This window comes from Loxodonta africana, chromosome 24 (assembly GCF_030014295.1).
Source record: "Loxodonta africana isolate mLoxAfr1 chromosome 24, mLoxAfr1.hap2, whole genome shotgun sequence".
NCBI lineage: Eukaryota > Metazoa > Chordata > Mammalia > Proboscidea > Elephantidae > Loxodonta > Loxodonta africana.
The window spans coordinates 58857056-58871874 of NC_087365.1; the positions used below are offsets into that span (position 1 = coordinate 58857056).

At 43.5% G+C, this 14819-nt stretch overlaps 1 protein-coding gene across 2 annotated transcripts in view; it reads left to right on the plus strand.

Annotated features, from left to right (window-relative positions):
* Positions 1 to 6560, plus strand: part of ZNF831 (zinc finger protein 831) — a 163102-nt gene extending 156542 nt beyond the window's left edge. Inside the window, exon 6 of one of the 2 annotated variants that reach the window (XM_023538787.2) lies at positions 3570 to 6560. In XM_023538787.2, the coding sequence (XP_023394555.2) occupies positions 3570 to 3649 (80 nt within the window). In that variant the 3' untranslated portion in view covers positions 3650 to 6560. The remainder of the gene's footprint in view (positions 1 to 3569) is intronic. The other variant, XM_064276297.1, reaches the window with a different exon arrangement.
* Positions 6561 to 14819: the final 8259 nt, after the last annotated feature.

Below are 14819 nucleotides of genomic sequence, written 5' to 3' on the forward strand. Positions count from 1 at the left end.
CTCTGAGCACCGCTTTTGCTGTGTCCCAAAGGTTGTGATAGGAAGTGTTTTCATTCTCATTTGGATTCTCTGAATTTCTTTATTCCATCCTTAATGTCTTTTATACTCCAGCCTTTTTTGAGTAGGGTATTGTTCAGTTTCCAAGTGTTTGATTTCTTTTCCCTGCTTTTTCTGTTATTGACTTCCACTTTTATGGCCTTATGGTCAGAGAAGATGCTTTGTAATATTTCAGTGTTTTGGATTCTTCTAAGGCTTGCTTTATGACCTAATATGTGGTCTATTCTAGAGAATGTTCCATGTGCGCTAGAAAAGAAAGTATACTTGGTTGCTGTTGGGTGGAGTGTTCTGTTTATGTCTACGAGGTCAAGTTGGTTGATTGTGGCCTTTAGATCTTCCGTGTCTTTATTGAGCTTCTTTCTGGATGTCCTGTCCTTCACCGAAAGTGGAATGTTGAAGTCTCCTACTATTATTGTGAAGCTATCTATCTCACTTTTCAATGCTGATAGAGTTCGTTTTATGTATCTTGCAGCTCTGTCATTGGGTGCATAAATATTTATTATGGTTATATCTTCTTGGTGTATTGTCCCTTTAATCATTATATACTGTCCTTCCTTATCCTTTCTGATGGATTTAACTTTAAAGTCTATTTTGTCAGAAATTAATATTGCCAATCCTGCTCTTTTTTGACTGTTGTTTGCTTGATATATTTTTTTCCATCCTTTGAGTTTTAGTTTATTTGTGTCTCTAAGTCTAAGGCATGTCTCCTGTAGGTAGCATATAGACGGATCTTGTTTTTTAATCCATTCTGCCACTCTCTGTCTCTTTATTAGTGGATTTAGTCCGTTGACATTCAGGGTAATTATGGATAGGTATGAATTTAGTGCTATCATTTTGATGTCTTTTTTTGTGTATTGACAGTTTCTTTTTCCCACTTGATTTTAGGTGCTGAGTAGATTTTCTTTATATCTTGTCCTTTCCTCATATTTGTTGTTGTTATTTTGTTTCTGCTGAGTCTATATTTTTCCCTTGTATTTTATTTTGATGAGTAGGATAGTTTGTCTCCTTTGTGATTACCTTATTATTTACCCCTATTTTTCTAAATTTAAAACTAACTTTTGTTTCTTTGTATCGCCATATCTTCCTCTCCATATGGAAGGTGTATGATTACATTTCTTAAAAAAAAAAAAAAAATAGTCCCTCTTTATTATTTTAGTGTTGTCTTCTTTTTTATAATAACATTGCTGTTACCCTATTTTGGACCTTTTTTTTTTTTAATAATCTTGCTTCGTTTTTTTGGATTTCTCTGTCTGGGTTGACTCCTGGTTGCTCTTCCCAGTGTTCTAGTCTTGGGTTGATACCTGATATTATTGATTTTCTAACCAAAGAGCTCCCTTTAGTATTTTTTGTAGTTTTGGTTTGGTTTTTTATTAATTCCCTAAACTTGTGATTATCTGGAAATGTCTTAATTTCACCTTCATATTTAAGAGACAGCTTTGCTGGATATATGATTCTTGGCAGGCAATTTTTTTCCTTCAATTTTTAAAATATGTCTTCCCATTGCCTTCTTGCCTGCATAGTTTCTGCCGAGTAGTCCGAGCTTATTCTTATTGGCTCTCCTTTGTAGGTGACTTTTGTTTATCCCTTGCTGCTCTTATAATTCTCTCTTTATCTTTGGTTTTGGCAAATTTGATTATAATTATAATATGTCTTGGTGACTTTCTTTTAACATCTACCTTATGTGGAGTTTGATGAGCATCTTGGATAGATATCTTCTCATCTTTCACAATATCAGGGAAGTTTTCTGCCAACAAATCTTCAACAATTTTCTCTGTATTTTCTGTTATCCCTCCCTGTTCTGGTACTCCAATCACTTGGTTATTTCTCTTGATAGAGTCCCACATGATACTTAAGGTTTCTTCATTTTTTTGAATTCTTTTATCTGATTTTTCTTCAAATATATTAGTGCCAAGTGATTTATCTTTGAGTTCAGAAATTCTAGCTCCTACTTGCTCAATTCTGCTCCTCTGACTTTCTATTGAATTGTCTAATTCTGTAATTTTGTTGTTAATCTTCTGAATTTCTGATTGCTGTCTGTCTATGGATTTTTCCAGCTTATTAAACTTTTCATTATGTCCCTGAATAATCCTTCTAATTTCTTCAGCTGCTTTATCTGTGTGTTCCTTGGCTTGTTCTGCGTATTGCCTCATTTCCTTCCAGTTGTCTTGAAGGGGTCTGTATATTGAACTTTTGTATTCTGCATCTGGTAATTCCAGGAATGCACTTTCATCTAGAAGATCCCTGAATTCTTTGTTTTGAGAGCCTGTTGAGGTGATCATGGTCTGTTTATGTGACTTGATATTGACTGTTGTCTCTGAGCCATCTATAAGTTATTGTATTAGTTTATGCTTGGTTACTGTGTCATAGCTGCTTGCTTTGTTTTGTTTTGGTATACCCCTATGGGTTGCTTGAGTCAGCTAGCTTGATTATTTTCACCTTTGGAGCTCTGGTGTCCTGTCCCCAGCTGGCTAGAGCTGTTATCAGGTATATCAGTCTAGGAGTCCATTCAGTTTTCTTATATGAATTCAGCTCAGGTTTCCAGGTAGCTGATCATCAAGTGTGTGGTACAGGCTCTGTCCTACAGTCTTAGAGGGGCAGGGGTGATTGGCGTATATACTGGTATCTGATTGCAGCAGGGGGTCACGCTCTGAACAAGGCAGGGGGCTGAGAACCGACCCCCAAGTGTCTCTGAGGAAAACACATCTCTGTTCCTTAGGGCTTGCGGGTGGATTGGTTCTGCAAAGGGACCATGGACACCCAAAGTTTTTGGTTGTAAGGACTGGGAGGTACCAGTTATCTTTGGACCCCTGTCACGGGTGGCTGGGTGACCTGAGTGGAGCTACCAGTCCTTAGGTTCCTGATGTAGGTAGGTGAGGACCTTGTTTAATAGGCAAAGCAATGTCAAATGTCAAACACTCACCTCTCCACCACACCGCTGAAATGATTGGAGTTTGCCAACAAGGGTCTATTCTCCCAAAGTAGGCCCACACAAGTCCCTGAAGAAAGGAAAGGTGCTCAAGGTCCACGGATGGTTTATGCCTGGACAGGAGCCGCTTCTGTCCTGAGCTCCCCCAGTTAATGGAGCTAGCAAAATATCATTTCCCCCCAGTTGCAAATTTTTTCCTTCCCCAAGGCCGGGAGAGTGGCTCTAGGTGCTCACCATGGTCTATCTCAGGCCCAGGGATTCAGCCGCTGAAGCTGGCTGGCGGGGGGGGGGGCACAGTAAAATATACGCAATTACTTAGCTTTTGCCAAGAGCGCCGTTCTCCTCAGGTTCCAGAGGTGTGAGTAGGCTGTGTGGCTGGCTGCTTCTCCCTGAGGAAACTGTGGCCGAACTACCGCCACACTGGGAATGGTGCCTGAGGGCTCCCCGCGATTCAGGTCCGGCAACTCCTCTCCAATTCTGAATGGTCTCTTCCTCCCACTGCCCCTCAGTTCGTTGTCTAAGCTTGCCTTTCATGCTCAGGGCTCCCAGCTTGTCACAAATATACTCGTTTCCCTTGTTTTTTCAGGTCTTTGTTGTAAAGAGAGCTCGCCGGAAGCACCTGTCTATTCTGCCATCTTGGCTCCGCCCCGAGTCAATCTCTTTTGAGATATAAAAAATTGAACAAGCAAGCGAGAAGCAGAAATGGGGGAAGAGAGAAGTCAAGCCACAAGAAAGTGGTCCAAGAGCAGAAGCTCAGAAGAAACAAGGACTTTCCTGCAGAGCCCACAGAGAGAGAAAGCCTTCCCCTAGTGCCAGTGCCCTGGATTTGAACTTCTATCCTCCTGAACTGCAAGAAAATAAATTTCTGTTCCTTAAACACCTGTGGTGTTTCTGTTATAGCAGCACTAGGTGACTGAGACACTCAGTTTCCAGGCTGTAAAGAAAGGTCTGGGGACTCTGTCCTCATCACTGTCATGAGAATTAAATGAGATAATACACGAAAGGGGTCTGCATGGTGAGTGGCATGTAGCCAAGCATCGACGCCTGACAGCTTTTAATTATCATAACAAAATGGCGACTGGCCTACAACTTCACAGAAACCCACCTCCTGTGTTTGCACTCTGGCCATGTGGAGGATAGCCTACAGGCTCCATGTCTGTGTCACCTTTGGTACCCCTGGGGCAGAAAGCTGCTCCGAAGATACATTTGGGGAGCCAAATTTGGATCCTTCTGGAACTGTCTTCAGATTTTCTCCTGAGGGAAAAAGCAAATGTGATACATCAAAGATTTCAAGTTTATAATTCATTCCTACACTTGGCAAGAGGAGTGGCTTCTGGGAGCACCTGATCTTAGGTTTTGTTGTAATTTGTTAGGAGGTGCCCTGGTTGCGAGAACAAGGTTCGCTGGGCCATGGGAACGAGGGGCATGGCTGGGCAACACCCTTTGGAATGAGCACTAGGGCCTGGCCACACCCTCATCTGCCAGGGTCTGGCCACACCCTCACCTCGATCAGCAGGGGCCTGGCAAGGATGGCTTTGGCCTTCGCCCAGGGTGGAAATCCCTCAGGGCCAAAGGTGAGAGCTGCCTGTGCGCTTAGTGGGCCAGGTGCTTGGAGTTCCTCTCCCAGATCTGCTCCTTTACATGACAGACTACCTACCTTCTTACTTACCTGTCACAGATGTCATCTTACTTTTGTCAGGCTAATATGCAAGCTCCAGAGGGAAGGCACAATGTTTATGAGCACAGTGCCTGATATGAAGCAAGTACTCATAGTGTTTGTGGGTAACTGAATGTTGAATAAGGACACCTGATGGCGCAATGATTAAGTGCTCAGCCACTAACCGGAAGATTGGCGGTTCAAACCCACCAGCCACTCTGTAGGAGAAAGATGTGGCAGTCCACGTCCGTAAAGGTTTGCAGCCTTGGAAGCCCTATGGGGCAGTTCTACCCTGTCCTATAGGGTCACTATGAGTCTGAATCAACTTGACAAAAAAAAAAAAAAATTATGAGTCTGAATCAACTTGACAGCAGTGAGTAAATGTTGAATGGAGCTGGGACACCAAACAGACTGATGAGCCTGGGGTCCCCAAATATCAACATCATTGTTATTGTAGCAAAATAACAAGAACAGCTCATATTAATTGAGTCATGGTGAAGTACGTGTCATTATGCAAACGCCGTCTCACTTAAACCCTCCCAACAATGCTGTGAGCTAGGTATCATTATTACTGCCATTTTCCAAGGAGGAAACTGAGGTTGGGAGAGTTAAGCAATGCGCTTACAGCCAGTGCACAGCAGCACGGTGTCAAACCCCAGCTCCTCGATGCTGAAGCCCTCACCCACGCTGCCCTGGAGTTGTGCCCAAAGGGTGGTGCATGAGACAGTTGTACATGGTACACAGCACATGCATCATATTTGTTGTATGCACATATGACATTGACCTTGTTTCACGTCTGCTTCGGGACAGCATTATGGACTGAATTGTGTCTCCCCAAATATGTAAATATGACCCAGATGGAAATAGGTGTTTTCTTTTGTTGTTAACAGAGTCATACCAGAGCAGAGGGGATCCTAAATCTAATCACTTCTGAGTTATGGAAAAAGCAGAATAGACACAAAGACACACACTGGGGGACGACAGATGCCAAGGAAGATCAAGGAGCTCCATGAGACACCAGAAACCAGGAGGAGGGCTCACACAGAAGGAATAGACACTGCCAAGACCCTGATTTGGGTTTTAGCCTCCAGAACTGTGAGAAAATGAATTACTGTTCCTTAACACTGCCCACTTGCTGTATTTCTGTTAAGGCAGCACTAGCAAACCAAGACGGCCTCCTTCTGGTGACAGCATACCTTTAACACCTCCTGTGAGGATTGAAAGGAGCCTAGGTGGTGTAGTGGTTAAGCTCTTGGCTGCTAACCGAAAAGTCAGCAGTTCAAATCCGCCAGCCGCTCCACTAGAGAAAAGATGTGGAGTCGGGTTCTGTAAAGATTTACAGCCTTAGAAACCCTATGAGGCAGTTCTACTCTGTCTTATAGGGTCAGAACTGACTTGGCAGCAATGAGTTTGTTTTTTTCATGGGTGAGAATTGAATTGGGTTCCCCAAATATTTGTGTTGAAGTCCTGACCCCTGGTACCTGTGATTGTGACCTTGTTTGGGAATAGGGTCATTGAAGATGTTGTCAGTTAACATGAGGCCACACTGGAGGAGGGTGGGCCGTAAGCCCATCGAGCGGTGTGCTTATAAAAGAGGGGAACAGACAGACAGACAGAGGAAGGCCGCCATGTGATGCTGAAGCTGCCAACCAAGAAAGGCCTGGAGCTACCAGAAGCGGGGGGAAGGCATAGAACAGATTCTGCTTCAGGGCTTCAGAAGGAACCAACACAGCTGATAGCCTGATCTCAGACTCCCAGCCCCCAGAACTGTGAGACAGCAAATAAAGCCACCCACTTTGTTGTATCTTGTTACGGTAGTCCCAGGAAACTACGACGCCTCCCAACACTGGCTTACCTCCCTTCTTAATAAAGAGCAAGCCAGCCAAGAGCTGGGAGGCTTTGACACGCGATAATATGTGGTTAGACGCTTGATGATGGTGTTTTGTGCTTTCATTGTATTTAATTTTATAGTCACTTTCTATTTATGGCACGTGGGACTGATTTCCATTTGTGTAACTGACATTGTTTTTTTTTTTTCCTAAAGCAAGCATTTTAAGGGAAAAAAAAGTTATTGAGTGAGAGAAAAATATTAAGTGAATAATGGTACATGGAGCGCCCCGCTATACAAAAATCATGGCGATAGCTTGTGAGTGAAGAACGTGGCTCAACTGCAAGGCCAGGGCTGCTGTTGAAAACTGGTCTTGCCTCCCTGATTGCTTGTCACATGACAGACCCCAGGACACCACTCAGCCTCTGATTGCCGCCTGTCTTACATTGTTCCGTGACAATTCCCTGCTTTTTTCTTTCCTCTCTCGGGCAAATCATAGGCTTTTAAAGTGCAAAGAGCATATTACCCTCTGTATGCCCTTGGTACCACACACAGTGCTTCAAGTTGCAGGTGATTGATGGAATCATCTCTGGCAGGCTTAACTGCCAACCCGTGAGTGTGCCTCGACGTTATTATTTGCCATGAATTAATCATTGATTCCTGGTCTTGAGGAAGAAGCACACATCAGCTCAGAATATTCTTATTACAAGCACCAGCAGGCATCTCCTTCCTTTGGGGTTAGCTTGGGCGGAGGTGGCCACAGCAGAGAGTGGGGATGGCTGGCCTACCACGGGGACCTTGAAGCTGCCGAGAAGGCTGGAGAACATGGGGAGAAGATGGAAGGATCCAGGAGTAACTCTTCTAGAAAACTTGATGTATAATCAACTCTGGTAAAAACCTACCTTATGTCTTATTTCCTTCTGTAAAAACAATAACCCCAGTAGTGGTGGTGATGACAACAATCACCAACATGTTGCCTCACTTAGAAAACATTTCAGCTGAAATCGAAAGATATGCACTCGAACTGGTGCAGAAATACTTGGTTATTCAGATGCTTGTTTGTTTCAGGTGAGGCTTGGCCCAGTGCCTCAAACGATATCACTGTGGACCTGGTTCTCTTCATCTCTCCATTCCGTCTTCCATTGTGTCGCCTTCAGCCTTAGGCTCCACCAGGGACAGATGGGTTTCCTTCCCCAGAAGCCCCAGCAACTGTTGCCTGGCATGTCACTGGCTCTGATTGGGTGGCGTGCCCATCCCTGAACCAATCTCACTGTCCAGAAGATGGGGTATGCTGGTTGGGCTTTGAAGTCAAACAGAACTGGATTAAAATTCTGGCTCCTTCCTTGCCTAGCTGTGTGACGTTGGGAAAGTTACTTCCCCTCTCTGAGTCTCAATTTTCTCATCTGTGAAATGGGGGTAATGGTAGCACCCACTAGGTAGGGCTGTTGTGAGGGATAAATGAGAGAATGTTGAGAAGGCGTTGAGTATATCTGTGGAGCACCTACTGTCAGGCCTTGCATAGGTACAGAGATCACAGTGGTGGACAAGGAGATATGGTCTATGCCTTCTAGCTATATCGTTTGGGGCAACAGGCACTCACCAGATCATTAGAGAAATTGGCATTTCATCACAACTGTGAAGAACCCTATGATGGAAAAGTCCTGAGGCTTCCCAGGAGCATCAATAATGGGAGACAGCCTCACCTGAGAGGTCAGGGAAGTTGTCTTCATGGAAGACCTTTATCTTGGATCTAAAAGGAAAGTAGGAGGTGACATAAAGAGTAACTACTCTTGTTGTTAGTTGCTCTCCACTTGGCTCTAATTCATGGTGACCCCATGTACAACAGAATGAAATGTTATATGCCTGGTCCTGTACTATCTTCACAAACATTGGTACGCTCGAGTCCACTGTTGTGGCCACTGTGTGTTTTGTGTGCCTTCCAATTTAGAGGACTCATCTTCCAATATGTATTGGAAAATATTCTGCTGTGATCCGTAGGGTTTTCATTGGCTGATTTCAGGAAGTAAATCATCAGGCCTCTCTTCCTAGTCTGTCTTAGTTTGGAAGCTCCTCTGAAACCTGTGCACTATGGATGGCCCCACTGGTATTTGAAATACCAGTGGCGTAGTTCCCAGCATCACATCTACATGCAAGCCACCACAGTATGCCATACAGACAGTCAGGCGGTGGAGAGTAACTAATAGACTGACTTCATTGCTTTTCCTGGAGCATGTCAATTTCATGCCTGTTGTGCAGTTCTTGCTCTCTGAAATGTTCTTCCGTGCTCTTCCGTGTCTTTGCATGGCTTGGCTTTCTCCTTCACCTCTTTGGGTCTCAGCACAAGTAGCTCGTTCTCAGAGAGGCCCACCCTCTTCCCACCATTCAAAATGGATCCCTTCTCCTCACTCTGATGAGCCTGGTGGTTAGAATACTCAGTTGCCAACCAAAATATGAACCCACAAGCTGCTCTGTGGGAGAAAGATGTGACAGTCTGCTTTCATAAAAATTTACAGCTTTGGGGCAGTTCTACTCTGTCCTACTGGGTTGCTATGAGTCAGAACCAGCTTGACGGCAATGGATTTGGTTTTTCCGGTCTCCTTACTCTACTTCATCCTTTACCTCCTCCATTCATGTATTTTTCTCCATAGTGCTTACCCCAACCTGAAATCACGTTGGTTAGTTGCTTGTTTTATTGTTTATTGTCTTTCTTGCCACTCACATGGAGGTCTCAGATGGCAGGTCTTGCTCACAGTCGTAATCTCGGTGCCTAGAACAGCACCTGGCTCCACATAGAGGCTTAATAAATAGTTGCTGAATGAATAAAGGAAGAAACTTAGAACCCAATGTATTTTCACGGTGATACCAGTGACATTTCCGTAACTAAGAGTTTAATATCAAAGGTTAAAAAAAAAAAAAAGCCAAGTTATTTCCATTTCCTCCCCCATTTGTCGTTTGACTAGTTTTTTGTTGTTGTTGTTGTTGTTGTCGTTTGGGTAGGCGATTTCGCTATGTTTCAGAGTTCTACGTCTCAAAAGTGTCAAGTCAAAATCATCCCTCCCTGGGTTTCTGAACTTGACTTATGGCTTCCAGAGCTCATTTCAGCTCTCTTTTGTTTAACTTGTGTCCTGCCGAGAAAGCATCTCTTGTCTTCTAGAAGGAAATCATTTTCACACGAGAAAATGTGGAGCTCATTAAACACGTGATTGTGAAATTGCTTTCAGAAGAAAATGCTGCTGGGCCATAGCTTGAGAAGGTCTGCAGAGTCCACTCTTGGTCCTAGCTTTCTCAATTCCAGAGCCAGGCAGCTCGGAGCTCAGCTCAGTCCTACCTCTCCCCAACCCCCAATAGCCTCTTCTCCTTCCTCCCGTTTGCTTTCACTTCCTTCTCACCTTTCATTTCCTTATTTTTCTTCTAAGTTTGGACTGCTCCCCAGGTACAAGGGAGACCTGGATGAGGAAAAGTGGGTGACACACTAGAGAATTTAGGCAAACGTAGTAACTTTTTTCCTAAGACACTGGAAACAAAAATTTGGATGTTTCCATATAAGGAAATAAAGTTTGCTGTTGGGTGGGGGGCAAAACCCCAACAACAGTGAATCACCTGTACTCTATAAATTCCTCTTTAAAAAATTATTCTGTTGTGTGTTCTATATATATAATTTAATCCTATTTATAAAACTATTTTAATTTTAATTACATATGTATATAATTTGCCATTTTAATCATTTTCAAGGGCACAATTCAGTGACATTAATTACATTCACCATGGTGTGTTACTGTCACCACCATACTTTCCCAAAAGTTTTACATCACCGCAAACAGAAACCCTGTACCCACTGAGCAATAACTTCCCTTTCCCTTCCCCCATCCCCCCCACTCCTGGTAGAAAAAAAAAGAAAAAAAAAATTTTTTTTTAATTTTTGTCTCCACATATTTGCCTATTGCAGATATTTCATCAAAGTGGGATCACACAATATTTGTTCTTTTGTGCCTGACTGATTTCACTCAGCATAATGTTTTCAGGGTTCATCCACGTTGTAGCATGTATGAGAATTTTGTATTTCTTTATGGCTGAATAATATTCCATTACACGTAAGGACCACATTTTGTTTATCCATTGTCTGCTAATGGATACTTGGGTTGTTTTCACCTTTTGGCCCTTGTGAATAGAGCTGCAATGAACATTGGTGCTCAACTGCCTGTTCGATCTCTGCTTTCAAGTCTCTTGGGAATATACCTGGGAGTGGAATTGCTGGATCATATGGTAATTCTATGTTTAACATTTTGAGGAACTGCCAAACCGTTTTCCACAGCAGCTGCACTATTTTAAATTCCTACCACCAATGAATGAGGGTTCCAATTTCTCCATATCCTCAGCAACAGTTGTCATTTTCCATTTTTCTTATATTAGCCAACCTAGTGGGTGTGAGTGTGAGGTAGTATTTCATTGTGATTTTGATTTGCAGCTCCATAGGTACTGATGATATTGAACATCTTTTAATGTGCTCATTGGCCATTGGTATTTATTCTTTGAAGAAATGTCTACTCAAGTCCTTTGCCCATTTTTTAATTGTGCTGTTTGCCTTTTGGTGTTAAGTTGTAGTTCTTTATACGGTCTTGATATTAAACCCTTATCTGATAAATGCTTCCCAAAATTTTTCTCCCATTCTGTAGGCTGTCTCTTTACTTTGCTGATAAAGTCTTTTGATGGACAGATTTCATTTTGTTTAAATTTGATGAAATCAAATTTGTCTTTTTTTTTTTTAATTTTGTTTATGCTTTTGGTGTCATATCCAAAGAACCCATTGTCAAGAACAACATCTTGAAGTTTTCCCCCTGTGTTTTCTTCTGAGAGTTTTATGGTTTTAGTTTTTCCATTTAGGTCACTGATCCATTTGAGCTAATTGTTTCATATGGTATGAGATATTGGTCCACCCTCATTCTTTTGCATGTGGAGATCCAATTGTCCCAGCACAAATTTCTCTATTTTTAACCTCCAATTCTAATGTTTAATCCTGGCAGCTTAGGTTTGGCTCCCAAATTCATGTTCAACTCGGCCAACATTTACGAATACAATTCTAGGGATCAAGGTGCCATTTTAGACGTCTTATAGGATTTAAGTTCCTGCCTGTGCTATTGCAAATGGCCCCAACTCTTACCTTTCCCTTGCCACGTATTTGGCTACGTAACCTCGGGGTGCCCTCCGGGGTCACAAAGGTTTGGCCAGGGACTTGCTTTGGCCAATGTGATGTTCATAGATGTGGTACCCACAGGGGCTTGGAAAGGGCTTGTAGGTTGGAATTTCTGCCATGGGAAGAAAGTGCCTGGGCTGGTTTGCTGGAAGCTGAGAGACACGTGGAGCAGAGCTGAGCCCTTCTTGTTGTCCAGCCGAAGCCAACGTAGATGCTCTGGGAGCCAGCTGCTGCCTGGATATGCGGGTGGGCCCAGCCAAGATTACAGAGCTGCTTCATCAGCAAATGCCTTCTTTGTTGACCATCCTTAGGATTTGGGGGACATTTGTTATGCACAATGTGGTGGCATTAGGTAACTGATACCCTACCCTCAAGGGATTTCCAATCTGGTGGGAGAAAAAGCCTACATACAACTAAAACAACTACAACTACTAACACTGTTGGACAAAATTTATCAAATGCTTTTTTATTTTGTGCCAGGCCCCATATTCAGTGTTGTACCTACATTCACTCATCTAATCCTCACAACAACACTACTAGTCGGTGCTACTACTATCCCCATTTCACAGATGACAAAACAGAGACACAAGAAGTGAAACAACTTGCCCAAGGAGAGAGATTTTAGCACAGATCAGTTTAACTCCAAAGCCCATGTGTGTTACCATTATGCTTAACTGCAAATCTAAAGGTTTTAGGTGCTATAAGAGGATCAGGTATCATTCCTTTTATACAAATAAATAATACAGAACATTCTAGAAAGAGTAACTTTTGAGCTGCGCTCGGAGGTGGCTTTGGGCAGGATTTCATGCTACGAGGGTAAGGAGTGCTTGCGTGAATATTTTTATTTTGCAAACAGGTCAACGCATTCAATAGCTGCTGGAACGAAATTGCCCGAATGCAGTGATTCAGTTGGGTTTGGCGGACACAGGAACTCACCACTATGAGGGCTTAGGAATGATACCGTTTATGAAAAATTCCTCTGATAAAAGTCAAATCTACTTCAAGGCAGGTAAGACAGGCAGGTGTGTTTGTGGTGTGCTGATTTAACTTGCTCAAAAGTGTCTCTCCCATTAGCCTGCTAGATTCCAGAAATTCCCACCTTTAGCTAAGGCATCGAAGGCGCCAGTTAAGATACACACGTGCTGTTTGAGATAAGGTGAGAGAGGTATGTGCGTGTGGTGTCGGTATGGGGTTCTAGGAGGAGAGGGGAATGGTATAAGTTGGAGGCATTCCTGACAGAAAACATGTATGAAAATGTAAGACAGGTTCCACAAACCAATCTGCCTCTTTCGGACTTTTCTACTGCAGATGTCGATGACAGAAGGAATTCTGTGCTCCCTCCACCAGCAAGTACCTGGTGATGCAGTGGTTAAGAGTTCAGCTGTTAACCAAAAGGTCAGCAGTTTGAATCCACCAGCCACTCCTTGGAAACCCTATAAGCCAGTTCTATTCTGTCCTATAGGGTCGTTATGAGTCAGAATTGACTTGGTGGCAATGGGTTTGGTTTTGGTTTTTAATAACTAATGATGCTGAGGGTCCCAGTTGGCACTGATTCCCTTAGTTGTATGACAGGCTGCTTCGAGGTTCAGAGAGCCCCACATCCTTTCTACACCTCAAGAGATGTTTTCTGAACGAGCACTCATTTCTTGCCCGCCATTTGTGCCTGCTTGCTTGCTTGCTTCATCTGCTCTTTCATATCTCAAAAGAGATAGATTTAAGACACACTCTCCACTGATAACTGACTCATTAATATAACAAAGAAAACACATTCTCAACAGGAATTATAACCACAGGTATAAAAACCAAACCCAAACCCCTTGCCATCAAGTCAGTTCCGACTCATAGCGACCCTATAGGACATAGAACTGCCCCACAGGGTTTCCAAGGAACACCTGGTGGATTTGGACTGCCGACCTTTTAGTTACAGCCGTAGCACTTAACCACTACGCTGCCAGGGTTTCCTACCACAGGTATAAGGGTTAGGATTTCCAACATATATTTTGAGGGGACACGATTCAATCCATAACACCATGTAACCTAACATATCCTCAGGTCCTGGGGATTAGGGCATGGACATTTGGGGCGGGTGGTGGGGGGTATTATTCTGTTGACCACAAAGTCAGTGTAAGACTCTGAACTGGTTAAGCTCAAGTCACAAGCCAGGCCCTAGAGTCCCACCCAGACTGCATGGGCCAAAAGCAGGGAAGAGCCCAGGGGAGGATGTGGCTCATTACCGGGCCTGGGGGAATGGGACACCACGCTGACAATGGCAGCAAGTGCCCACAACAAAAAACAGGGAAACACTCTGGGGCCCTCTTGAACAATTTTTGTTAGACTCCTACCAGATTTCTTTGGGGGATCAGCCCACTTTCTTTTACCCCTTGAGCGTGAGTAATTGGCAGGGCGAAGTTAAGAACCCACTGGGGTAATTGTATTTCACTGGGAAGCTTATACACAATCTACATCATTTTTAAAGCAAGGACGTTGGGGCGGGGTACCTCCTACAATGTTTCTTAGAAAGAACCCCATGCTGGTGAGGGACACCCAGCTGTCCTTGGACAACATGGAAAAGCACTTAATTATCTGGTCTCTGAGCCAGCTCAGAGGTTCTGATGATTGGGGTGGGCAGGAAGCAGAAACCCAGTGATAATGGAAAACTATATAATGTATTATGTTACAATCACTTAAATCCCCCAAATTTAAGGGAAAACAATCTTCAAAAGAGTCATAAAGCACATGAAGAGGTAACTTGAGGGGATGCTTATCAGGATAAGCTGAAAAATTCTCAACGGCTGGGTTTTGAATCAAAACGTTAAGTGAAGAGGGACATTTTCAAAGTAACAGGCCCACATCTGCCGGCTCGGGAAAACTGATGAAAAATAAACAGAAGGACCAAGTCGTGCACTTGGCCGTGGCCCAGAAGTCTGCAGCTACATCACTTCTGTGAGGGGCAGGTTTGATGGCAGAGAGGAAGGAAGACAAAGGAATGAATGTTGGCGGGCTTTGGAGGAGGAGGAGGACGTTTATGAGTGTCCTCTTCAGAGGGAACATGCAGTCATTGTCCAGCCACGTGACCTTTCATCAGAGATAATGGGAATGAGGAGACTAGGTAGCGGGGAGACAAGGCCCCCTCACGACATACAGAAGAAAATGAGGACAA